Source organism: Acipenser ruthenus, chromosome 37 (genome assembly GCF_902713425.1).
Source record: "Acipenser ruthenus chromosome 37, fAciRut3.2 maternal haplotype, whole genome shotgun sequence".
NCBI classification, from domain to species: Eukaryota; Metazoa; Chordata; class Actinopteri; order Acipenseriformes; family Acipenseridae; genus Acipenser; species Acipenser ruthenus.
In genome coordinates this window covers 2,938,231-2,963,615 of record NC_081225.1, presented here as the reverse complement: position 1 = coordinate 2,963,615, position 25,385 = coordinate 2,938,231, and the positions used below count along the sequence as shown (strand labels likewise).

Below are 25,385 nucleotides of genomic sequence, written 5' to 3'. Positions count from 1 at the left end.
TTTTAAATAGTTATTTTACAAAATGTAAAAGCAGTAGATATGTTTTATGTAAGTAAATATACAGTTGAAAAAGAATGACGATACAGCGATAACGGTTGTCACTGTGTGCAATTGCAAACAAAAAAACAAAACCATTATGGCCAGGGTTACTGGTGCAGCGTGCCAATTGAGCAAACGTCTTATATTTATTGTATGATGTACTGTGATTGTTGCTTTTACTAATGTTTGGCATGCTCCCAGTGTAATACAGTACAGCATGCTCCCAATGTAATACAGTACAGCATGCTCCCAGTGTAATACAGTACAGTACAGCATGCTCCCAGTGTAATACAGTACAGTACGGCATGCTCCCAGTGTAATACAGTACAGCATGCTCCCAGTGTAATACAGTACGGCATGCTCCCAGTGTAATACAGTACAGTACGGCATGCTCCCAGTTTAATACAGTACAGCATGCTCCCAGTGTAATACAGTACAGCATGCTCCCAATGTAATACAGTACAGTACAGCATGCTCCCAGTGTAATACAGCACAGTACAGCATGCTCCCAGTTTAAAACAGTACAGCATGCTCCCAGTGTAATACAGTACAGCATGCTCCCAATGTAATACAGTACAGTACAGCATGCTCCCAGTGTAATACAGTACAGCATGCTCCCAATGTAATACAGTACAGCATGCTCCCAGTGTAATACAGTACAGCATGCTCCCAGTGTAATACAGTACAGTACAGCATGCTCTCAATGTAATACAGTACAGCATGCTCCCAGTGTAATACAGTACAGTACAGCATGCTGTACTGTGCTGTATTACACTGGGAGCATGATGTACTGTGCTGTATTACACTGGGAGCATGCTGTACTGTATTACACTGGGAGCATGCTGTACCGTGCTGTATTACACTGGGAGCATGATGTACTGTGCTGTATTACACTGGGAACATGCTGTACTGTATTACACTGGGAGCATGCTGTACTGTATTACACTGGGAGCATGCTGTACTGTACTGTATTATATTGGGAGCATGCTGTACTGTATTGCACTGGAAGCATGCTGTACTGTATTACACTGGGAGCATGCTGTACTGTATTTCACTGGGAGCATGCTGTACTGTATTTCACTGGGAGCATGCTGTACTGTACTGTATTACTGTACTGTGTTATATTTTGTATTAAAGGTTACAAGTGTATCAATTGTTTTTTTTCTGAGGAAGAGGTTTGGCACAGTGTACCTTGACAGGGGAGGGGCTTGGGGCAGCGTACCTTGACAGGGAAGTCGTGCAGGGATGCGTTGTTTGCTCCAATCGTGCAGCGGAATCGGAGATGCTGCTCGTGAGCCCGTCCTGTCCCGTCCCGCCGCTGGAACGCGGTGCAGCTCAGCCCCGTGTAGCGAGACGGCTTGATCAGGTATGCTTCCAGAGCGATGTTCCTGGAGCTCTGAGAGGGGCATTATAGATCACGTGTAAGAAAGTCAATCAATCAATCAACCTTTATTTAATATAGCGCCATTCACAAAAGCAATGCCTCAAAGCACTTCACATGGCTAAAACAGAAAATACAAGCAGGAAATACAATAATCACAGGAAATGAAAATACATGAGCAGGAGAGTAAACGCATAAAGTGAGCGCAGGTATAGATTTGTCAGAATTGCTATTATATCCTATTGTATTACACTGGGAATATACTGTACTGTGTTGTATTGTATTAAACAGGGAATATACATACTGTACTATTTTACATTGTAGTGTATTAAATTGTATTGTTTGTGAGCATATCCTATTGTATTGCATATGTAACATTGTATTATTATTATTATTATTATTTATTTCTTAGCAGACACCCTTATCCAGGGCGACTTACAATTGTTACAATATATCACATTATTTTTACATACAATTACCCATTTATACAGTTGGGTTTTTACTGGAGCAATTTAGGTAAAGTACCTTGCTCAAGGGTACAGCAGCAGTGTCCCCTACCAGGGATTGAACCCACGACCCTCCGGTCAAGAGTCCAGAGCCCTAACCACTACTCCACACTGCTGCATTGTACTCCCCATCCCAATCCCCCCCCGCCCCCCCCCCTTTCTGGACTGTACCACTACCCCCGACCCCCGTACCATGCTCAGGTCCTGCGCGTTGCGGTGCAGCCGCAGCCCTGCGATCCTCTCCAGTGATTGGACAATGGAGCTGCAGGCTCGCTCCTCCTTCTGCGCTCTCCACAGCACCAGCTCATCTACCTGCAGCATGTTACTGACCATGTCCACAATCACCTCCGAGAGCTAGAAGGAGAGAGAGGGGGAAAGAGAGAGTGAGAGAGAGAGGGAGAGAGATATACCCCCTCTGTACCTCCCCTAGTGCGCTGCCCCTCCTCACACCTCTCATATCTCTCTTCCCTCACTGCTATCTGCCCTTTTCCACCCCTGGTTACCCCCCTCCCCCCCAACCACCTGATGCATCTGTCACCAGATCTTCCCCCTTACCTCACATCTGCCACCACACCTTCACTTCCGTCACCACTTCCCTCTGCTTTCACTTCTCCTGACCTTCACCCTCACTTCTGTCACTATTTCCACACTCACTTTCCCCTCACCCTGACGTACATCTACTATTCCCCTCCCTCTCATATCTGCCCGCTTGCCCCACTCACCTCTCGTATCTGCTCCGCGTATCCGATGAACTTCTCCATCATCTGTGCCACGTACAGCACGTCCACAGTGTCTGTGAAGCTCGCGGCCTCGGCCGTGTACACGCGCAACTGGAGGGCCAGCGTCAGAGCGTTCGAGGCGTTGATCGGCATCTGGGGAGGACGGGGTTAAGAGAGAGGAGAGAGACAGGGGTCAGGCTCTGAAATACAGCCGCACGCTTACTTCCAAATGTCTCAAATTCATTTATTTACCCATGATAGAACCCTTGAGATATACATCTCATCAACATGGGGGTGCCGGAAGGAGAATGGGGTAACAAATAACATTGTCACTCAAACAGGACAAACAGTCAAAACAATCATACCAACAGTAAAACAAGACAGGACTCTCTCCCTCTCCCTCTCCCTCTCCTCTCACTCACCAGGACGAAGGTGTACAGCCCCCTCGTGATGTCGCTGGTATACAGGCACTGCCCATAGTCCCCCTCCTCCCACCTCCCCTCCCTGTTGCAGTGTCGCAGGGCCCTCTTCTCACTGGCGCCCCCGTTCGTTGAGGTAGACCCAAAGGGGTACTGCAGGCAGGGCTGGAAGGCGGTGATGCCGGCCAGAGTGCGAGGCCACCTGAGGATGAAACAGAGCGAGAGGCAGAGAATCAGAGAGGGAGAGAATCAGGGAGGGGGAGAGGGTGCACAGAATCAGAGCAAGAGGCAGAAAATTAGAGGGGGAGGGAGGCAGAGGGGGGCAGGGCGTACATCTCAAAAGCGCAGCACTAATACAAAGAGAGACTTAAGTAGGACGTACTCTATGGTTTAGATGATGCGATGACCTCATTTTCTACTCTGCAGTCTCTCTCTCTCTCCAGGCTGTGTTCCTACCTGAAACCCTACTGCTTGTGATTCTCTTAGCTGGACTCTAGTTCTAGTCTCTCTGGTGTACAGTAGATGTTGTGAAGACATAGTTACTCTACTCTGCAGTTGTAAATTCAGCTAAGCACATGATGAAGAAAGGTTCGGGCATTGAACATTTTAGAGTGGTGGATAAAGAATATTTTAAATAAGATAAGGTGTAGTTCAAAACCTGCAAGTTAAAATGGATGGATCGCACACTTTTTTCTTTTTTCTATCTGTTTTTCCATTCTGAAAAGAGCTGCTGTTTTTGAATATTTAAAACAAAAAACATTGATGTTGCCTTTTTACAGGAAACGCATAGTGATTTGAATGGAAGGGGGATGTTATTTAAAATCACGGGTCTTCTTCGAGTGCAGGAATAGCAGCTTTATTTTCGGAAGGTTTTAAACCCCATTCTCTCATAGTAGATGAGATCATTAAGGAACGACTGCTTGCAGTGAAAGCTGTAGTGGATCAAAATGTATTAGTTTTTATCAATGTTTATGTGCCTACAGATAGAAGGGAGAGAATGGAGTTTTTTTTTAACTTTGAATAATACAACACTGTCATATTTTAACTCTGAAGAATATATTTTTCTTGGAGGAGATTTTAATTGCACTCCTAATGATAAGTTAGATAGAAATCATAATAACCATGCCCAGTTTGCCAGGGAGATGCGTAGGATTGTGGAAAAGTGAGAGTTAGAAGATGTGTGGAGGAATTTTAATGGTGACAAAAAGCAGTATACCAGGATGCAGATCAGGGATACCACCCTCTCCCTAGCTAGATTAGATCGGTTTTATTGTTTTAAACACCTGTGACAGAGGCAGAATGATTCTTGGTGATAAATCTCCCTCCCGACCTGTGAGGGCGCTTTGTAAAGGGAACAGAGTGCCCTGGACTGGATGGCCAGACAATTAGGCGGAAATTGGCCATCTAGAAAGGAGGCAGAGCTCCGGTACACTAAATCATCGTCCCGGAAGGGAAACGATGTGGCATCCACAGATTGGAGGAGCGGTTGCACTCGTTAACCAAGGGGTCGTGATGGACGGTATATGATTGACGGTATATAAGGGGACGTAGCGAGGTGATCTGTTCCTTTGTTATGGTTAACGTTAACCCGGAAGGAGAACCGTGTTATATATCGTGAGTGTTGTGTTTGTTTTGTCGTGTCTAATTATATACTTGTTTGTTGTTATTAGATGGCTAACACGATCCGGAGCTGTAGCTACAGGCCAGCAAAAACCTGGATATCACTGCACTTGTTTCATGATTAATTGTATTTGCACCACGAGCACTACAGCACTCACTTTGGACTGGTGACCGTGTTTGTGTATTGTGTGTGTATTAAGGACTGTGTTTATTGTTTCAGGACTGAACCCTGTGGTTTCACTGAGCAATACGCATTGTTTGTTATTTTTATTATTTACTGTTGTCAAGTGACTTTGGATTAGAAAATAAACCATCATTTCACCAGTATCATTGTTGTTGCCATTCTCTTGAGCACTGCATCACTTCTACACCTGCGCACTGCAAACCACTTTGCCACACCACCACTGTAGCATTGTTCCATCTTGTTTTATAACTCCCACAGGAATATCAGACCACTGTCTTGTAATCTGTACTGTTTTAATCCCATCCCTAAAGCCAAGGAGCTCAAATTGGTATTAACACACTCTTAACATATCATGTACATTTTAAGGAATATTTTATTTTGTGGAGAGGTGGAGAGAACAAATTAATTATTTTATTTCCCTTAGGCAGTGGTGGGATGTTGGGAAACTGCAGATCTGCCAGTTCTGTCAGCAGTACACTGTGAGTGTCACAATGAGCATCAGTGAGTCAGAGAGAGCCCTAGAGATTGATCTCGTGGATCTCCAACATGACCTGGAGTCCACTCCAAATAGCAGGCAGATTGCAGACCTCAAAGCTAAAAAAGCACCACTGAATGACACTAAAGTACAGGGGGCGCTCATTCGATCCAGGTTCCAGAGTGTGTCACAGGTGGATGCCCCCACACAGTATTTCTTTGGTCTGGAGAAGAATCTGGGCCAGAGGAAGCTGATCCACTGCCTGCACTCAGCATCAGGGCATGAGCTACGGGAGCCGGGGGAGATCTGTGGGAGAGTCGTAGAGATTTACTCCTAGCTGTTCTCCAGTGAGCTGCAGGACAAGGAGGATGGCACACAGCGGTTATACAGCGACCTACCACAGGTCCCTAAAGAGGACTCTGCTGTGTTGCTCCTGCCCACAGAAGAATGTGAACTGCTGCCAGTTCTCATCCTTGCACGGACGTCCCAAGCAAGAATTACAGTGCCCTCCATAAGCATTGGGACAGAAGTCAAAATTGCTATTTTTGCTGTACACTCAAGTAATATGAAAATACAATTAAAAGATGAATATGAGGCAAAAGTACAGAATGTCGCTTTATATTTCTGGCTGTTTCAAAACATATATGTTTTACCAACTAAGAATAACAGCACTTGTTGAGACCTGTTGCCTGTGTGCAGAATATAAAATAATATCTAAGGCAATGGCCAATAGACTGAAAGAGGAGCTGGGGCATGTGATACACTCTGATCAAACGTACTGTGTGCCTAACAGGTCAATCTACGACAATATGTTTCTGATTCAAGATGCTTTGGACGTCTCTAGGCTATTGGGTTTCAATACTGGTCTGATTTCTCTAGACCAGGAAAAGGCTTTTGACAGGGTGGAACACCAGTATCCATGGAGTACAATGAAGGCGTTTGGGTTCAATCCTGGTATTGTAGTCATGATTCAGGTATAGTGACATTCAGAGTGTGCTGAAAATGAATGGTGGCTTCAGTGCTCCTTTTAAAGTGCAGAGGGGAATCAGACAGGGCTGCTCCATGTCAGGGATGCTGTACTCTCTGGCTATCGAGCCTCTGCTACATGCGCTGAGGAGAGTTATAAGTGGACTGTCTCTCCCACACTGTCCCAGCGACTCTCCGCGTTCACCGGTGACATAGCGGTGATAGTCAAAATAAACTGGGCAAAGAGCAGTGCAATGCTTATAGGTAGAAGAAGAAAGACAGCAGGTATGGAGGGTGTTATACAAACTGCCCTTAAACAGGAGAGCAAGAGAGTGGCTACAGGCAGGTTCCTCCACAGAGTGGATCCCAGCATCAGCGCTGAGTGCTGCTTCTGTGGGAGGAGGAGACATGGTGCCACACGCTCAGTGACTGTGTCAGGCTGGGGTCGCTCTTTCACCTCCTGCACGCTCTTGGGGTGACTTTCAGTAAGGAGATTTATATTTTTGGGTTCCCCTATAGTTTTCAAACAAGAACTAGGAGTGTTTTAATTTATTTTGTCTTAGGGTAGGCAAAATTGGCTATTTTAAAATCCAGGAAAAACATTTTAGAGGCAGGGCTAAAAGATGTAGTCAAATTATTTGGTATTTTAGTAGTCAGTCGGGTAAATGTGGATTTTAATTATTTTAAAATGGTCAGTAACCTTGAGGGCTTTCAGGAGAGATGGTGTGTGGGAGATAGCTTGTACTCAGTGAGTGAGGAGAGTGAGCTCCAGTTTATCTTCTAGTTTTAATTTTCTTTTGTATTTTAGTGTTTTACAGTGTTTTTATTAATTTGGTATTAATCTGTTTTTACAGAAAAAAACACTGTTTTGATATTTTTTATATATTTTTTTATTTATATTTCATGATCCTTTTATTTGTTCAAAATCAGTTTTTAAGGAAAGCATGCTGTTTTTTAGGATTTTATGCTGATGCGCTGGGGAGGGAATGATCTCGATCTCTCTCTCTCTCTCTCTCTCTCTCTCTCTCTCTCTCTCTCTCTCTCTCACCTGAAGTCTCCCCTGTTGTTGGTCACTCTCTCAGCTACACAGTAGGAGGTGCTGGAATCCAGCACCACGACCTCCACGCTGCGGGACACGTTCCCTCGCTCCGTGGACACCACACACTCCCACTTCCCGTTCGCTGCCACGCGCACGCTGGACAGGATCAGCTCACTGTGGGACACGGCCAAACAAGACCCACCAATAAGACTTCTACATAACTATTGACATGCAGATTGTGGAGAGCCTGGCTGCAGTGCTGGGGTTCATAGTTATGTAGAAGGCTCTCAATGTCTGTCAGTGTGCCTCAGTGTCTCTCAGTGTGTCAATATGTGTTTGTCATCTCTCAGTGTGTCTTTCAGTCTCCCAGTGTCTCTCAATGTGCCTCATTGTCTCTCAGTGTGTCTCACTGTCTCAGTATTAATTAACATAGGGTCTATATATTAATTAACACGTCTTAAGTTTTCAACAGGAAAGACTGTTTAATGCACTTCCGTACACAGTATTATATTGGACATGCATGCTTAAGTTATTATTATTATTTGCTTATTTAGCAGACGCCTTTATCCAAGGAGACTTACAGAGACTAGGGTGTGTGAACTATGCATCAGCTGCAGAGTCACTTACAATTACATCTCACCCGAAAGACGGAGCACAAGGAGGTTAAGTGACTTGCTCAGGGTCACAGTGAGTCAGTGAGTGAGGGACCTCCTGGTTACAAACCCTTTTCTTTAACCACCAGACTACACAGCCTCCTTAAGTAAATGTACAGCTAATTCACTGGTAGTAATTGTATTGGTTTTGTTTGGTGCTGTGTATGTTGTTGTCAGTAGGTTATTAATGTTCCGCCCTCCTTCCCTACAGCACCCCCTACCCACCTGGTGACGAGGGTGCAGTCGTGTAGCACACTGTCCTCCAACCACACCCCCGCCTCGGGGTCGGAGGTCACGCTGTGGCCGTTGTGCCGCCAGCGTACTGACGTGCTGTTGTCCAGTAGGGCGGCGGTGCACTGCAGAGGTAAGCGATCCCCCTGGAACACGACCTGCCGGAGCGAGGGCAGCAGGGAGAGAGTGTGCAGCTCCAGGACTCCGTCTGAGAGGAGAGAGAGAGAGGTGGGGTTAATACAGCGCCTTTCACACTGGGACACTGCTCCTCAGCTCTGTCAGAGAAAGAGGGGGGGGGGGGGGTAATACAGCACCTTTCACACTGGGACACTGCTCCCCAGCTCCGTCAGAGAGAGAGAGGGGGGGGTTAATACAGCGCCTTTCACACTGGGACACTGCTCCCCAGCTCCGTCAGAGAAACGGGGGGGGGGTTAATACAGCGCCTTTCACACTGGGACACTGCTCCCCAGCTCCGTCAGAGAGAAAGGGGGGGGGGTTAATACAGCGCCATTCACGCTGGGACACTGCTCCCCAGCTCCGTCAGAGAAACGGGGGGGGGGGTTAATACAGCGCCTTTCACACTGGGACACTGCTCCCCAGCTCCGTCAGAGAGAAAGGGGGGGGGGTTAATACAGCGCCATTCACGCTGGGACACTGCTCCCCAGCTCCGTCAGAGAAAGAGAGGGGGGGGGGGGTTAATACAGCGCCTTTCACATTGGGACACTGCTCCCCAGCTCTGTCACAGAAAGAGGGGGGCGGTTAATACAGCACCTTTCACACTGGGATACTGCTCCCCAGCTCCGTCAGAGAGAGAGAGGGGGGGGGGTTAACACAGCGCCTTTCACACTGGGACACTGCTCCCCAGCTCCGTCAGAGAAAGGGGGGGGGGGTTAATACAGCGCCATTCACGCTGGGATACTGCTCCCCAGCTCCGTCAGAGAGAGAGAGGGGGGGGGGGGTTAATACAGCGCCTTTCACACTGGGACACTGCTCCCCAGCTCTGTCACAGAAAGAGGGGGGGGGTTAATACAGCACCTTTCACACTGGGACACTGCTCCCCAGCTCCGTCAGAGAGAAAGGGGGGGGGGGGTTAATACAGCGCCATTCACGCTGGGACACTGCTCCCCAGCTCCGTCAGAGAAAGAGAGGGGGGGGGGGTTAATACAGCGCCTTTCACATTGGGACACTGCTCCCCAGCTCTGTCAGAGAAAGAGGGGGGCGGTTAATACAGCACCTTTCACGCTGGGACACTGCTCCCCAGCTCCGTCAGAGAAAGAGAGGGGGGGGGGGTTAATACAGCGCCTTTCACATTGGGACACTGCTCCCCAGCTCCGTCAGAGAAAGAGGGGGGGGGTTAATACAGCGCCTTTCACACTGGGATACTGCTCCCCAGCTCTGTCAGAGAAAGGGGGGGGGGGGGGTTAATACAGCGCCTTTCACACTGGGACACTGCTCCCCAGCTCTGTCAGAGAAAGGGGGGGGGGGGGGGGGTTAATACAGCGCCTTTCACGCTGGGATACTGCTCCCCAGCTCCGTCAGAGAGAGAGGGGGGGGGGGTTCACCCTGGGTTAGGGTTAGGGTTAGGGTTAATTATAGCACCTTTCACCCATGATGTTCTCCAGATTCTCATAAAGATGTATCAGAGTCTCTGTGTGTCTTTCAGTCTCCCAGTGTGTTTGTCTCTCAGTGTGTCAGTCTTTCAGTGTGTATGTCTCTCAGTTTCTATCAGTGTGTCTCAGTGCAAGTGTGTCTCACTGTCTCTCAGTGTGTCTCACTGTCTCTGTGTCGCTTACTGTCTCTCAGTGTGTCTCTGTGGAGGAGTGTCGCGCCCCTATATATTTATTTATTATTATTTGTATTTTTGTTTGCGGCGCAGGTCAAAGCGCCGCGTATTTGTTATTGTTTTTATATTTTAAAAACCCCGTGAGGATGCGTGACTGATCAGCTACTGATTATTTAACTAGCTGACAGTCACGCATCCTTACTAAACTCGTGCAGACTGTGGCCGAGGGGTAATAAGATAATTAACAGCTAGTTAACCCCTCGGCCAGAATATAAAAGCCTCCAGCTGTCCGCGCTATGGGGAAGAGTGTATTAGGAGTGAGAGCGAGGAGAGAGAGAGAGAAAAACGAAACGAAACTTACCTTATATATAACTGCTAACACCAGCACGATATTTATTTTGTTTGGCCAACGCGCCTTTTTGTTTGTTGTGTTTTGTGTTGTTTTTTTAAATCTTTTGTTTATTATTTAATAAATACGCTGAGTGCCGTAGCATTCAGCTTCACCCGCCCATCCATTGTTTTGTTTCTGGTACTTCCTGGTCCGTGACATCACCATACACAGGCCACTCAACAGCTGCTCGACCACAGTCTCACTGTCTCTCAGTGTGTCTCACTGTCTCTGTGTGTCTCACTGTCTCTCTGTGTGTCTCGCTGTCTCTGTGTCGCTCACTGTCTTTTAGTGTGTCTCAGTGTGTCTCGCTGTCTCTGTGTCGCTCACTGTCTTTCAGTGTGTCTCGCTGTCTGTGTCGCTCACTGTCTCTCAGTGTGTCTCACTGTCTCTCAGTGTGTCTCGCTGTCTCTGTGTCGCTCGCTGTCTCTCAGTGTGTCTCACTGTCTTTCAGTGTGTCTCGCTGTCTGTGTCGCTCACTGTCTCTCAGTGTGTCTCACTGTCTCTCAGTGTGTCTCATTGTCTCATTGTCACTCACTGTCTCTCAGTGTGTCTCGCTGTCTCTGTGTCGCTCGCTGTCTCTCAGTGTGTCTCACTGTCTCTCAGTGTGTCTCATTGTCTCTCAGTGTCTCTCACTGTCTCTGTGTCGCTCACTGTCACACTCACCACAGTGCAGTTGGCTCTCTCTCAGCCCACGCAGTGGTTTGCCCTGGAGGCTGCTGGGATAGGCACAGAGCGTCTCCTCGGACAGGCGTGCCGCCCTGCTGCGGAAGAACCCAGGAACCCAGCGCAGGGCACAGTCACAGGTCAGGAACGGGGAGTTGAAATCCCTGAGGGGAGAGTCAAAAAGACATGACAACCTGGACAGGCTCCAACCTACCAGCAACTCTGAACACTCGACCTTTACATGCACTGTCAGACTCTGATGTGTTAGAAAACAGAACCAGCTGTCTTCTCTGTGTGCCGGAATAAACATTTCAATCGAAGGACATTCTCCCAATGTTATAAAATGCTGTGGTTTAGCGAGCTGGGATACAGCTACTATAGACAACATCTACTATAACTACAGTAATTAAACAGCTTCAGCTTCTTAAATAAGTACAAGAATTATACAGGGAGCTACCCGAGACCAGGACCAGTTCAATGGTGTGCTGTTATACAGAGCTACCCGAGACCAGGACCAGTTCAATGGTGTGCTGTTATACAGAGCTACCCGAGACCAGGACCAGTTCAATGGTGTGCTGTTATACAGGGAGCTACCCGAGACCAGGACCAGTTCAATGGTGTGCTGTTATACAGAGCTACCCGAGACCAGGACCAGTTCAATGGTGTGCTGTTATACAGAGCTACCCGAGACCAGGACCAGTTCAATGGTGTGCTGTTATACAGAGCTACCCGAGACCAGGACCAGTTCAATGGTGTGCTGTTATACAGGGAGCTACCCGAGACCAGGACCAGTTCAATGGTGTGCTGTTATACAGAGCTACCCGAGACCAAGACCAGTTCAATGGTGTGCTGTTATACAGAGCTACCCGAGACCAGGACCAGTTCAATGGTGTGCTGTTATACAGAGCTACCCGAGACCAGGACCAGTTCAATGGTGTGCTGTTATACAGAGCTACCCGAGACCAGGACCAGTTCAATGGTGTGCTGTTATACAGAGCTACCCGAGACCAGGACCAGTTCAATGGTGTGCTGTTTTTCCATGACCTCTTTGCAGGTCTATATTTAGAGAGATGAATGCTGTGTCTACGCCAAAAGAAAAATCCAAAACAGTACAAATAAAATAAAGTTCTGTCTTCCAGTACATTTGGCTTTTAGGCCACTGGTACCTTTTAAAGGCAGATTGGAGACATAACTGGAATTTCACAAGCCTCTTTCAGCGTATTGATGCCTGGGCTTTTGGACTCGATCATTTCAATCTATCCTCGGTACATTCAATTTCTCTACAGGGAAGAACAGCAGATTGGAGTAAAAAGGGATTTTCATTTAGTTGCTGGTTCCCCAATACGATCTGCGCCATAGGCTGTACTCATGAAGCAATTAAAGCACCAAGAGAGAATTCATTTCATTTCGTGAGCAGAAAACAGTGCCACTCAACTCCTGAACAGGCTATAGCTGATACCCGTCTCCAGCTACTAAATGTTGTGGCTAAACGGCCCCTGGAGTGGAAGGGCCAGCTTTGGCCACCCCTGCTCCAGATTATAAGCAAACAGCTCCAGTGCTCCTCTATATAACGCTGTGGTCACGAGCCATAAGAGAAAGCGCTACTTGTGTTCCACCTTCTAATGAGAATACAAGTGCTAGTGGAATGGCATTATATGACCATACAGCCCTATATTTGTGTACCCCTCCTCCCCCAGTACTCACACTAGCTTGAGGGACACCAGTGCCTGCAGCACCCCCTGCTCCAGGGAGGAGAAGATATTCCCAGACAGATCCCTGCAAGAAAAACACACGCTGCTCCAGATTCCAACCAATACTGTAGGTACTTCAACCATACCCACCAAACACACAGAAAGAAACCTGATCAAGTCAATGACAGGGTTTCAACTGGAAGTCTCTCTGATTGTCTTCAATTAGGAAGAAGAGCGGAGAGAACAGACTTACAGACACGTTTCAGACAGAGGTGCAGTTGCAATCCATTAACATATATATGAATTGTACAACATTAATGAATAAAGAAATACCAAAGGAAACTTACCAACAAGTCTTTTTCAATGTCTTCAAACGGAGTGGAAACGTTTGTCATTGAATTTTAGTTTCTTTTAGTATTTCTTAATTCTGCTCTATTGAGTGTTTATAGTCATAAAAACATGAATAAATGGCTTTTAAAAAAGTGCAATTAGAAAAATAGACACCAAAGTGTTTAAACAGTACATAAACAAACAGAGCTGCCAATATTAACAAATACAAGAGCCGACTATTCGACTGTCAGATCAGCAGTCGCCCTGCGCCTATTTCATACACTGCATGATCAAGCAGATCCACTGCAACCCATTCTAAAGCACAGCTCCTGTCTACAGCAGTGCGGTGCCCTTACAGCTTGGTGAGGTTGGGGAGTCCCTGGAACACATCGGGAGACAGGCAGCCTATCCTGTTCTTGGACAGGTCCCTGGGACAGGGGAGAGGGGAGAGGGGAGAGAAGAGAGGGAGAGGGGGGGAGGAGGAGCGAGGGTGAGAATTACCTCATTTCAAAACAAATCATCGCTATTATACATCATTACTTTATAGAACAATACCTTCAAACGTGTTTCGTTTACTTTCTTTTGCTTTTGTTTCACGGATACCCGTGTTTGTTGCTTTACTCTCCTCTATTCTGCAGTAGTTTCCACAGTTGTTGCATTGATGGAATGTTTTTTTTTCTACTTAAACTAGTTCCATTTCATCCACAATAGTAATCACACACTGTAGTGTATCGAGGCATAGCCGACGCAGCACAGCGATCTGATTGGTTGTAAAGGTTGTGATGATGTACAATGCAATATAACCTGCGTACCTGTCTTACTGACAGTGAAGGGGATTCTGCAGTGTCGTTTCTGCTTTATTCTTTGCCACGCTTACTAACTATCCCAGAACAAAATCATGTGACGTCCTGGCTGTTGTGGGGATTGCTGCAGTGAGGGAGCCCGTCCTACCCTTGTTTAAGAAATTCTATTGGTTAGCAGCATCCCATAGGCTTAAATCAGACTTAGAAGCATGGGAAAATAAACATGCTTTATCAAATTAATCCTGTCTGCTTGAATAGGGGCTGATTAACAGCAGTTCACCTTGTTCTCCTGTAGGTGGTGCTATTGTGATGTTGTAATCAGGGGCCAGTATCTGTACTGGGTACTGCTGCAGGCACTCAGCAGAGAGCCTTGTTAGTATTATATGCACTCAGAAACAGAGAAACCCTTGGAAAGATTGCGTGAGTATTATATGCACTCAAGCAGGTCAGGGCTCGGTCAAGGCGTGTGTGTGTGTGTGTGTGTGACAGTGTGTTGGTGACTCTATGTCAGTGAGTTTGTGTGTCAGTGCCCTTATAAAAGATGACAATGGTAAATGTGCATAGTATTTTTGCAGTTTTCCCCCATGCTTTTAGCATGGTTCTGGTATGCATTCACCACAGTTTACCATGCCTGTCTGTGCTTTACACTGCTTCCCTATGCTTCCCTATGCTTCCCTATGCTTTCACTCTGCTGTGCTCTCCGAAGCTTCACTCACAGTCTGCGCAGCTCGCTCAGTCCTTGCAAGGCTCCGGGGAGAATGGTGCTGATCAGATTTTTCTTCAGGTCCCTGTGGACAGACAGACAGACAGAGAGACAGACAGACAGATAGACACAGAGAGTGAGATGCCGAGAGGATATATCAAAGATCTGCGTGAGCAAAAAAATATTAATAAGTGACAAAAGACCCAACCACAGAGGGACCAAGTTTAGTTCAGGCTGTTCTCAAAAAAGACTCCACAGAATGGCAGCTATACCCTTACCAAATGATCCTCATTGGCAATGCAGACGGAGGCACGACAATGGCAAAACAATGTCATTGGAAGAGTACAGAACAGAGATGGAAATAAGACTCCCATTGCACAGCAGTTTGATCCATTCCTGGTTTAATAAGACAGGCCTGAGCTTGTTACCTATACACTGTGATTAATTAAGCTTGTATTAAAACCTGGAATGGGTGAAACTGCTATTATGCCATAGGAGTCTTATTGCCAACCCTGTTCTGTATTATAAGGGGCACTGGTAGCACAAGGGCAGCTACAATGGGATGAGAAAACTGTCAGCGGCAACATTTTCAAATTTGGACATACTAATGGTATCCAAATGGTATGAAAACACAATCCACACTGCTGGTAACCCTATCATATCAGTACCCCTAACCATATCCCTACCAGACAGTGAGCTGCAGTATCAGGATCAGGATCACTGTCTGCACTGTGCAACAGCTGCTCCACTGCACTGTGACGTTCCCTTGCAGGTCATGCTGTGGGTCTCTAGTGGTTCTGCTAGCTAGCACACACTGGGATCTGGGATCAGAGTGGGATTTGACCGTTTTCAAGAAGGCTGTCAGGAATGTCCTGTAGGAAAGCCACAACTCGATACTCAAGCTCCTCACTTTTATTGTCCCGCTAGAGCTTAAGTTTTATTAACACATGTGAGCAATAAATATTCATTTCCCACATGTCCTTTGAAGCTTTTCCACGACTCCCATGCACGTTTCCCGGTTGCCGTGGAGACAGCCGTGTGTTAAAGTGCTTGGACGCCAGCGTTGCGCACACCTGCCCCGTGATTAACCCCCGAAGTGCCGGGGAGGAGAGTTATTAGCCAGGTGTGAAAAGCAAGGCCAGAGAGGTCAGAGAGTCTGTAATGAATATGTGTGAACGACACACACTGACACACATAAACACTGCACACACACACACACACAAACACACACACACCCGAGACACTCACACACACACACACACACAGTCTCACACACACACACACACACAAACACACACACAGTCTCACCCACACACACACACACACACTCACACACAGACACACACACACACACACTGAGACACGCACACACACACACACACAGAGACACTCACATACACACACACACACAGACTCGCGCACACAGACACACACACACAGACTCGCACACACAGACACATACACACACACACACAGACACTCACTCACACACTCACACACACACACACTGAGACAGTGCCCTTTTAAAAGATTACCACGGCAAATTTCATTGTAATTTTGCAATTTTCCCAATGCTTTTCCCATGGTTATACTTTGCAATTAGTTTACAATGGTTTGACATGTTAATTAATATACTCTACCATACCACTCTGGGCTTATAATGCTTACCTATTGTGGCATTGCTGTGTAAACAGTGTGTGTGTGGGAATGTAAGGGTGGCAGGGATGGGGTTAAATCTTTCCCTGCCAGCAATTACAGGTGTGGCCATTTCTCCTTGCTGTTAGTGTTTACCAGGACTTCATTGACTGACATTTACTTTGAAATGTGAAATATGTGTTTAAACATGGGTTACTATAGTAGGTCAGGGATGGAAATAAGGCTCCCATTGCATAGCATTTTGATCCATTTCTGGTTTTACTGTGAGTTTAATCAGACTTCCCTGAGTTTGTTACCTACACACTGTGGCTAATCACGCTAGTAAAACCTGGAACGGGTGGAGCTGCAATAGGAGTCTTATTTCTGTCCCTTTAGGTTTTGTCTGGTTTTCCCACCTTGAAGCAACCTTCTTTGCCCATAAGCTCTAAAATAGCCCCCTGTGTCACTACCATGCAGCCAGTGCACTGACTCCAGTTATTTGATGATTGATGTTTCTACACTCACGAGTCTCAACACAATAAAGAAGGCTAGAGATAAAGTCAAGACCCCTCGCACGCACTATACAGACCACACAACTCACTGCTCTCGCCAATTACCATCACTGTGAGGACAAATCGCTCCACAGAAACTAAGATACACACACACAGTCGGGCAAGGTCCCTAAGTGTGTGTGTGTTTGGCAGTGAGTGTGTTTCATGCAGGGAAAATAAACAGTGCAGCACACACAGAGACTATTATCACCTGGATGGGGAATGTGAGGGAAAGAAGTCAAGAGACAGAGAGAGGGAGAGAGGGAGAGAAGGAGAGAGGGTGAGAGAGAGAGAGGAGAGAGAGAGATAGAGGGTGAGAGAGAGGAAGAGAGAGAGAGGGAGAGAGGGAGAAGGAGAGAGATAGAGGGTGAGAGGGAGAGGGAGAGGGAGAGGGAGAGAAGGAGAGAGAGAGGGTGAGAGAGGGAGAGGGAGAGGGAGAGGGACAGCGCTGCACAGCTGAGAGTGGAGTGTTTAGACAAGCGCTCATTATTATTAAGGTTCTGGTAATGACAGCGCTGGAGAGCTGAGAGTGGAGTGTGTTAGACTAGTGCTCATTATTATTAAGGTGCTGGTGATGAACATGCTGGCACTTTGTTTTAACACAATCCAGTTAAAAGCAATCACACGTGTCAATCACATACATGTATCATACAAAGGGATTTCCACCCCACTTAATATCACTTCACAAAATAAAAGCTTCAGATTGGAAAGCTTACAAGTTGAAATGCTGAATATGAAAGTAAGGCAGCACAATACAGCAGCACACAGATCAGTGTCATGATAATGTTATCACCTCTGTTTTAAACGATTACAATGTATTGCATGTGCAGTACAGTAGACACTGCATTGAAATTGCATTGTTATTAATGGACACTATTGTAATCATTGCAACACCCAGTACTATATTTGAGTTCCTCAGTAGAACAGGCACACTGTACACGCTGTATCAGAACTGGTCTCTATGCTGATTCTGCCAGGTGAACGCTGCTTCCTCGTGCATTGTGAAGTGATGAATGGCCTGTACTGGGATAGCCAGATAGATGAACTGCAGCACACTGCTCTGTATTACATAACTGGGAAAGCCAGATAGATGAACTCCAGCACACTGCTCTGTATTACATAACTGGGATAGCCAGATAGATGAACTGCAGCACACTGCTCTGTATTACATAACTGGGATAGCCAGATAGATGAACTGCAGCACACTGCTCTGTATTACATAACTGGGATAGCCAGATAGATGAACTGCAGCACACTGCTCTGTATTACATAACTGGGATAGCCAGATAGATGAACTCCAGCACACTGCTCTGTATTACATAACTGGGATAGCCAGATAGATGAACTGCAGCACACTGCTCTGTATTACATAACTGGGATAGCCAGATAGATGAACTGCAGCACACTGCTCTGTATTACATAACTGGGATAGCCAGATAGATGAACTCCAGCACAATGCTCTGTATTACATAACTGGCCTGTAGCTGCTTCTGATTATACTGCTGGGGTAGCAGACCCCCTTCCCCCCCACCTTCTGTTTAATTTCTGCTTATGTAGCCTACGAGTGTGGCTCCAGTTTTCATGACGTGTCATTTCCTGTCTCTCGGCTCTGGTTTCTTTTTATAATTCCTCGTATTTTAAACGGTTTTCTCTGTGCTGAGAGCCAGCTCAGTGTGATTATCAGCCTGTTCTGGCCCTCTCCTCACAATGGGGTCTCTGTATCGAACAGGAAGTCAGGAGCACACCGCCACTTGTTTTTATTCCAACTTCCTGCTTTCCTGCACAAGTCTTTCCATTACCACTCCCCCCCCCCCCCCCCCCCCCCCCCGCCCCACACACACACTCTGAAGGGGTAAAGAGCCCCACACACACGTTCAGAAATATCTTCTTCCATATTCCCGGAGCCTTCAGATGGTTGTTGTCTTACTCTGTATAAGGCCTCCCATGCTGATGCTATCTGCACTGTGCTGGAGCCCTTCCTGGAAAATGTCACTGTCAGTGCAGAGCAGAGATCTGGGGTTTATTTTTAATGTATTTATTTGATATTATTTTTTATTTTAGCAATTTGTGTTTTATTTCATTTTATTTCAAAGCCAGGGCGCAATAGCACAGAGAGCCCTTGTGCGACAAAATGTTCTACAAATTGTGTTTTAAATCCACAGTTTTATCCGATTCTATCATAGCTGTGCCCTCAATGCCAGCAGACATGACAGACTGCAATGCTGACACAGCCCAAGAGGAGCTAGTCCTTGAAATCTACACTGCAAGCTCTTAATCTCTGCTTGTGCATCCCACCAATCTGTGCTGGGATGTCATTTTGTTTTACATCTTAGGAAATCAGGAACTCCTAACTAGGCTAGGACTGTATGATAAAAAAATGTGGAGATCTGTGAAAATGTAAGGCAGTTTTATCATGTACAGCTATGGCCAAAAGTTTAGCACCACCCAATAGAATCAAGTAATTTTGCTTCATAAAGTCGAATGAAACCTGCTGAATAATCAACACATTGAATTACACACTGCTTCTAGTTTTCTATATACTTAATAAAAAACTGACAAAAATTGAAAAATGTGACATTTTGAAATCTAACATGAAATCGCGATATCGTTTAATTTCTTTGATTACGTGATGTTAAATAAAAGATCTAAATTATGCATATTGTTTTTTTTTGTTTTTTTTTAAATGATGTCTCAATTCTAAAATTCTAGTTGATGCAAGCCCTTCTGTCCAGAGCTGTAGAGTGTGACAGACAGACATATGGACACAATCCACTCCTGGTTTAGTTAAATAAGACACACCTGAGCTTGCTATCTATACACTGTGGCTAAACATGGAAACTGCTGTTCAATAGGAGTCTTATTTCCATCCCTGCGATTTGTACATACTGTAAGCTTCAACATTTCGAATCGGGATCCTAACAACACGTATGCATACAGTAGCTTTCCTAATTTAGCTTTGTCCAAGCATTACAGGGTAGAAATAAGACTCCACAGCAGTTTCACCTATTCCAGGTTTTACTACAAGCTTGATTAGCCACAGTGTATAGGTAACAAGCTCAGGTGTCTCTTATTAAACTCATAGTAAAACCAGGAATGGATCACACTGCTATGCAATGGGATTCTTATTTCCATCCCTGCATTGTGAAAATTCAAGGCAGCGCTCGTGTTCACCATGGAGATTGGTAGACAGACAGACACGTTAGTACACAAGGGTCTACATTTTAAATCCTTACTTTTCCTAATGTAGCTGTCTGCCAGCATTAGTTAAGGCACTACTGAAAGCTCCTTGTCCTGTGCCAGCCCTGTGCTGGCAGGGCCGTGCAGTAACACTGATTGCTGAGCTCTGCTCTGTGCACAGTGTTTACACAATGTGGAGCTGAGTGAATAGAAACACACGAGCCATTAACCAGCAAACAGCACGGCTTGAAACTCACACCAGCCCTGCTGCACCCAGTCCTGGGGTTCACAACTCCCCTCAATGAAGTCTATTATTATTGAAAGAATAAACTGTTTCCCTTCTAGCTGCATGCACAACCCCTGTTCGTAAACCTACAGACTCAGGTGTGACTGAGTTCATTCAGAGCACATTTACCAGGGTCCTGGTTGTTCAGACTCCTGGCACCTGGTCATTTCAATAATGTACCTGAACATGCCTGCCTGCTTTTCACTGTCTTTGATTCGGACGAAGCTCATTTATACACGCAGCTTCAACTAAATGAATAACGAAAATGTTAACTTGTGAGATGAATCGATTCAAAAGCCCTGCTGCTACTACGACTACATCTACCCTTGTAAAACTTTACCACAGTAAATCTGCATGGTCATTTTAAAGTTTTCCCATCCAATGGCTATCCATGCATTTACCATGACTTACCATGGCTTGCCATGTTTTTTTTTAAAATAAACTTTACCATAACATACAATGCTTATCTATGATTTACCAAGAATTCACTATGCTTTCTAGTACAATGGTAAACTTTTATTAGGGAACTACTACTATTAATAATAATAATAATAATAATAATAATAATAATAATAATAATAATAATAATAATATTGATTATCTTGAGTAACACAACAAAATAATGATACATGATGTATGAGAAATCAATGACTCAATCTGTGCTCAGGATGTGTCAGAATTCTGCACACCTCACTGTCCTGTGTGTACCTCACCCTGCACAGAACATACAGCACCATTTCAAAGTTAAAAAAACAACATTTTTTATGTCCAAACTGCACAAGATTACATTTCTAAACATAAGCGACACCCGACACTGAATGAATAACTAATACAGTGCTCCTCCTTTATAACGCTGTAGTCGGGACCCTTAGTTAAGTGACCATGCTGTTTGTGTTCCGCCTTATAACGAGAATACTAGGGCAAATGGAAGCCGTGACCGTACCACCTTATAACCTGAAGTATAAAGAGCCGCCTTATAAAGGGGGAGCACTGTAATAATAATAATAATAATAATAATAATAATAATAATAATAATAATAATAATGTAAGCCTAAAAACATTTCACTGATACTTATAATGCCGAAGTGGAGTGTAGGACAGAGGAGAGAAGACACTCTGCCTGTGTGACGTTATCTTCAGTAATAATACAAAGGCAGTCAATGCAATGTCATCATTAAGAGTACATGTGAACGTGTGTGTGTGTGTGTGTCAGTGTATGTGTGTGCGCGTGTGTGAGTGTGTGTGTGAGTGTGTGTGTGTGTGCGCGTGTGTGTCAGTGTGTGTCAGTGTGTGTGTGAGTGTGTTTGAAGAAAACCTTTAATGCAGGAATATTTAGTTTAGCCCCCATTAGCTGCCATGGTAGTGGAGATCCTGAGGTTCAGATAGTAAGTGAAAACAAGGCCCTGACACTGCTCGCTGCACTGTGCTGTGTGTGTGTGTGAGTGTGTGCGTTTGTTGTAAGTTTCGCTAACCCCATGCCACAGTTCTCTCAATAAACATTCCCCTTCCTTCCAGTTTATCACACAGGCACATCTGGAGTCCATCAGACACACTCATATACACAGACTCAGAGAGACTAAAACACACACACACACAGACTCACACAACACACACACAGACTCGGAGAATCACACACACACAGACTCACACACAAACACACAGAGACTCACACACACACACACACACACACACACAGACTCGGAGAATCACACACACACACACAGACTCAGAGAGACTCATACACACACACACAGACACAGAGACTCACACAGACACACACACACACACACACAGACCACAGACTCACTCACAGACACACACACATAGACAGACTCAGAGAGACTCACACACACACACACAGACTCAGACAGACTCACAGACAGACACACAGACTCACACACAGACACACACAAACAGACACAGACTCAGAGAGACACACACACACTCACACACACACATTAACACACACAGTCTTGGAGAGACTCTCACAACACACACACACACACACACACACTCTCACACACAGAGACTCTCACAGTCCCATTGTGTTACACACTCACCCCCCCTCTCAGTATCTCTCAAAGCCCCTATTCTTCTCTGCTGTACAGAGTGGTCCGCAGCGCAGTAATTAAGGCTCTATCCAGCCGATGTAATTAGTGCAGTTTGTTTTTGGGGCGAGTGGCGGCTTGGAGGGAGGCCAGGCCACATCCTCCAGCTCGTTATTCTAATTAAAACAGCGTCAATCAGACAAGACAGGCCGGGAGAGGGGCCTGCACTGACTCAACTCATTAAGGGACCGGAGAGGAGAGGAGAGGGGGAGGGGGAGAGAGAGAGAGGGGGGAGGGGGAGAGAGAACAGGGGGAGGAGATGAAGAGAGAGGGGGAGGGGGAGAGAGAGAGAGGGGAGGGGGAGAGAGAACAGGGAGAGGAGATGAAGAGAGAGGGGGAGGGGGAGAGAGAGAGAGGGGAGGAGATGAAGAGAAAGGGGGAGGGGGAGAGAGAGGGGGAGGGGGAGAGAGAGAGAGGGGGGAGGGGGAGAGAGAACAGGGGGAGGAGATGAAGAGAGAGGGGGAGGGGGAGAGAGAGAGAGGGGAGGAGATGAAGAGAAAGGGGGAGGGGGAGAGAGAGGGGGGAGGGGGAGAGAGAACAGGGAGAGGAGATGAAGAGAGAGGGGGAGGGGGAGAGAGAGAGAGGGGAGGGGGAGAGAGAACAGGGGGGGGAGATGAAGAGAGAGGGGGAGGGGGAGAGAGAGAGGGGGGGGAGGGGGAGAGAGAACAGGGGGAGGAGATGAAGAGAGAGGGGGAGGGGGAGAGAGAGAGAGGGGAGGAGATGAAGAGAAAGGGGGAGGGGGAGAGAGAGGGGGAGGGGGAGAGAGAGAGAGGGGGGAGGGGGAGAGAGAACAGGGGGAGGAGATGAAGAGAGAGGGGGAGGGGGAGAGAGAGAGAGGGGAGGAGATGAAGAGAAAGGGGGAGGGGGAGAGAGAGGGGGGAGGGGGAGAGAGAACAGGGAGAGGAGATGAAGAGAGAGGGGGAGGGGGAGAGAGAGAGAGGGGAGGGGGAGAGAGAACAGGGGGGGGAGATGAAGAGAGAGGGGGAGGGGGAGAGAGAGAGGGGGGGAGGGGGAGAGAGAACAGGGGGAGGAGATGAAGAGAGAGGGGGAGGGGGAGAGAGAGAGAGGGGAGGAGATGAAGAGAAAGGGGGAGGGGGAGAGAGAGGGGGGAGGGGGAGAGAGAACAGGGAGAGGAGATGAAGAGAGAGGGGGAGGGGGAGAGAGAGAGAGGGGAGGGGGAGAGAGAACAGGGGGGGGAGATGAAGAGAGAGGGGGAGGGGGAGAGAGAGAGGGGGGGGAGGGGGAGAGAGAACAGGGGGAGGAGATGAAGAGAGAGGGGGAGGGGGAGAGAGAGAGAGGGGAGGGGGAGAGAGAACAGGGGGAGGAGATGAAGAGAAAGGGGGAGGGGGAGAGAGAGGGGGGAGGGGGAGAGAGAGAGGGGGGAGGAGATGAAGAGAAAGGGGGAGGGGGAGAGAGAGGGGGGAGGGGGGGAGAGAACAGGGAGAGGAGATGAAGAGAGAGGGGGAGGGGGAGAGAGAGGGGGAGGGGGAGAGAGAACAGGGGGAGGAGGTGAAGAGAGAGGGGGAGGGGGAGAGAGAGGGGGATGGGGAGAGAGAACAGGGGGAGGAGGTGAAGAGAGAGGGGGAGGGGGAGAGAGAGAGGGGGGAGGAGATGAAGAGAAAGGGGGAGGGGGAGAGAGAGGGGGGAGGGGGAGAGAGAACAGGGGGAGGAGATGAAGAGAGAGGGGGAGGGGGAGAGAGAGGGGGAGGGGGAGAGAGAACAGGGGGAGGAGATGAAGAGAGAGGGGGAGGGGGAGAGAGAGAGGGGGGGGAGGAGATGAAGAGAAAGGGGGAGGGGGAGAGAGAGGGGGGAGGGGGAGAGAGAACAGGGAGAGGAGATGAAGAGAGAGGGGGAGGGGGAGAGAGAGGGGGGAGGGGGAGAGAGAACAGGGGGAGGAGATGAAGAGAGAGGGGGAGGGGGAGAGAGGGGAGAGGGGGGAGGGGGAGAGAGAACAGGGAGAGGAGATGAAGAGAAAGGGGGAGGGGGAGAGAGAGGGGGGAGGGGGAGAGAGAACAGGGAGAGGAGATGAAGAGAGAGGGGGAGGGGGAGAGAGGGGAGGGAGAGAGAGAATAGGCAGAGGAGAGGGAGAGGAGATGGAGAGAGAGGGGGGAGGGAGAGAGGGGGAGGGGGAGAGAGATCAGGGAGAGGAGAGGGTGAGGAGAGAGAGGGAGAGGGACAAGCAGTTCATTATTTGAGAGATGTGTTTTTGCTTTTGTATACCTTTTCCTTGTGTCCTTACCTAAACCGAATACACTTTTCTGAAAACCAAAGTCTTGTTGAGATGGAGAATCTGAAATTATGGGATACCAAGCTCTCCGGGGCACCCTTTGTTTGAATGTGGAATGTTATAATAATCATTTTTTAAACATAACACTGGGGTACAAACTGAGAATAAGGACTCTGGCACAGAAACCAGTAACACTGGGGTAAACACGGAGAATAAGGACTCTGGCACAGAAACCAGTAACACTGGGGTAAACACGGAGAATAAGGACTCTGGCACAGAAACCAGTAACATTGGGGTAAACACGGAGAATAAGGACTCTGGCACAGAAACCAGTAACACTGGGGTAAACACGAAGAATAAGGACTCTGGCACAGAAAAAAATGAGCTACAACTGAGCAACTCCACCCAGCAAAGTGTTTGGAATGTTTTTGCTTGTCCAGATTACCGGCGCTCTGTCTGTGTGCCTCCACTTTGACCCCAGATCCGTTACACTGCCCCCTGCTGGTTTACGATCCCCTGGGGGGTTCACACAATCGTTTTAGAGGGTGGGGCTGGTCTGGTTACAGGCCTTTGAACCCAAACTGGATGGGGGGAGGGGGGGGGGGGGGCAGACTCCCAGCAGTCTTCACTCTGCATTTTTTTGATGAAACTTGTAATTATTTTTCTGGAGACAGACTTCAACATATAATACAATACCTTCCCTGAATCAATTAAAGGCTGGTAATCACTGAGGTATGGTCACGTATCAAACACCTCACAAGCTTGCTACCTGTAACATCGAATCAGAACGCCCCTACACCCCTAT

At 47.2% G+C, this 25,385-nt stretch overlaps 1 protein-coding gene across 1 annotated transcript in view; it reads right to left on the bottom strand.

Annotated features, from left to right (window-relative positions):
• The window catches only part of LOC117397889 (adhesion G protein-coupled receptor A2), an 89,180-nt gene that overhangs the window by 27,824 nt on the left and 35,971 nt on the right, over positions 1–25,385 (bottom strand). The window contains exons 3-12 of the mRNA XM_059008454.1: positions 14,610–14,681; positions 13,447–13,518; positions 12,774–12,845; positions 11,070–11,233; positions 8,227–8,440; positions 7,358–7,522; positions 3,068–3,266; positions 2,649–2,798; positions 2,119–2,280; positions 1,262–1,435 (exon numbers count right to left, since the gene is read on the bottom strand). Coding sequence (XP_058864437.1) covers positions 1,262–1,435; positions 2,119–2,280; positions 2,649–2,798; positions 3,068–3,266; positions 7,358–7,522; positions 8,227–8,440; positions 11,070–11,233; positions 12,774–12,845; positions 13,447–13,518; positions 14,610–14,681 — 1,444 coding nt within the window. The remainder of the gene's footprint in view (positions 1–1,261; positions 1,436–2,118; positions 2,281–2,648; positions 2,799–3,067; positions 3,267–7,357; positions 7,523–8,226; positions 8,441–11,069; positions 11,234–12,773; positions 12,846–13,446; positions 13,519–14,609; positions 14,682–25,385) is intronic.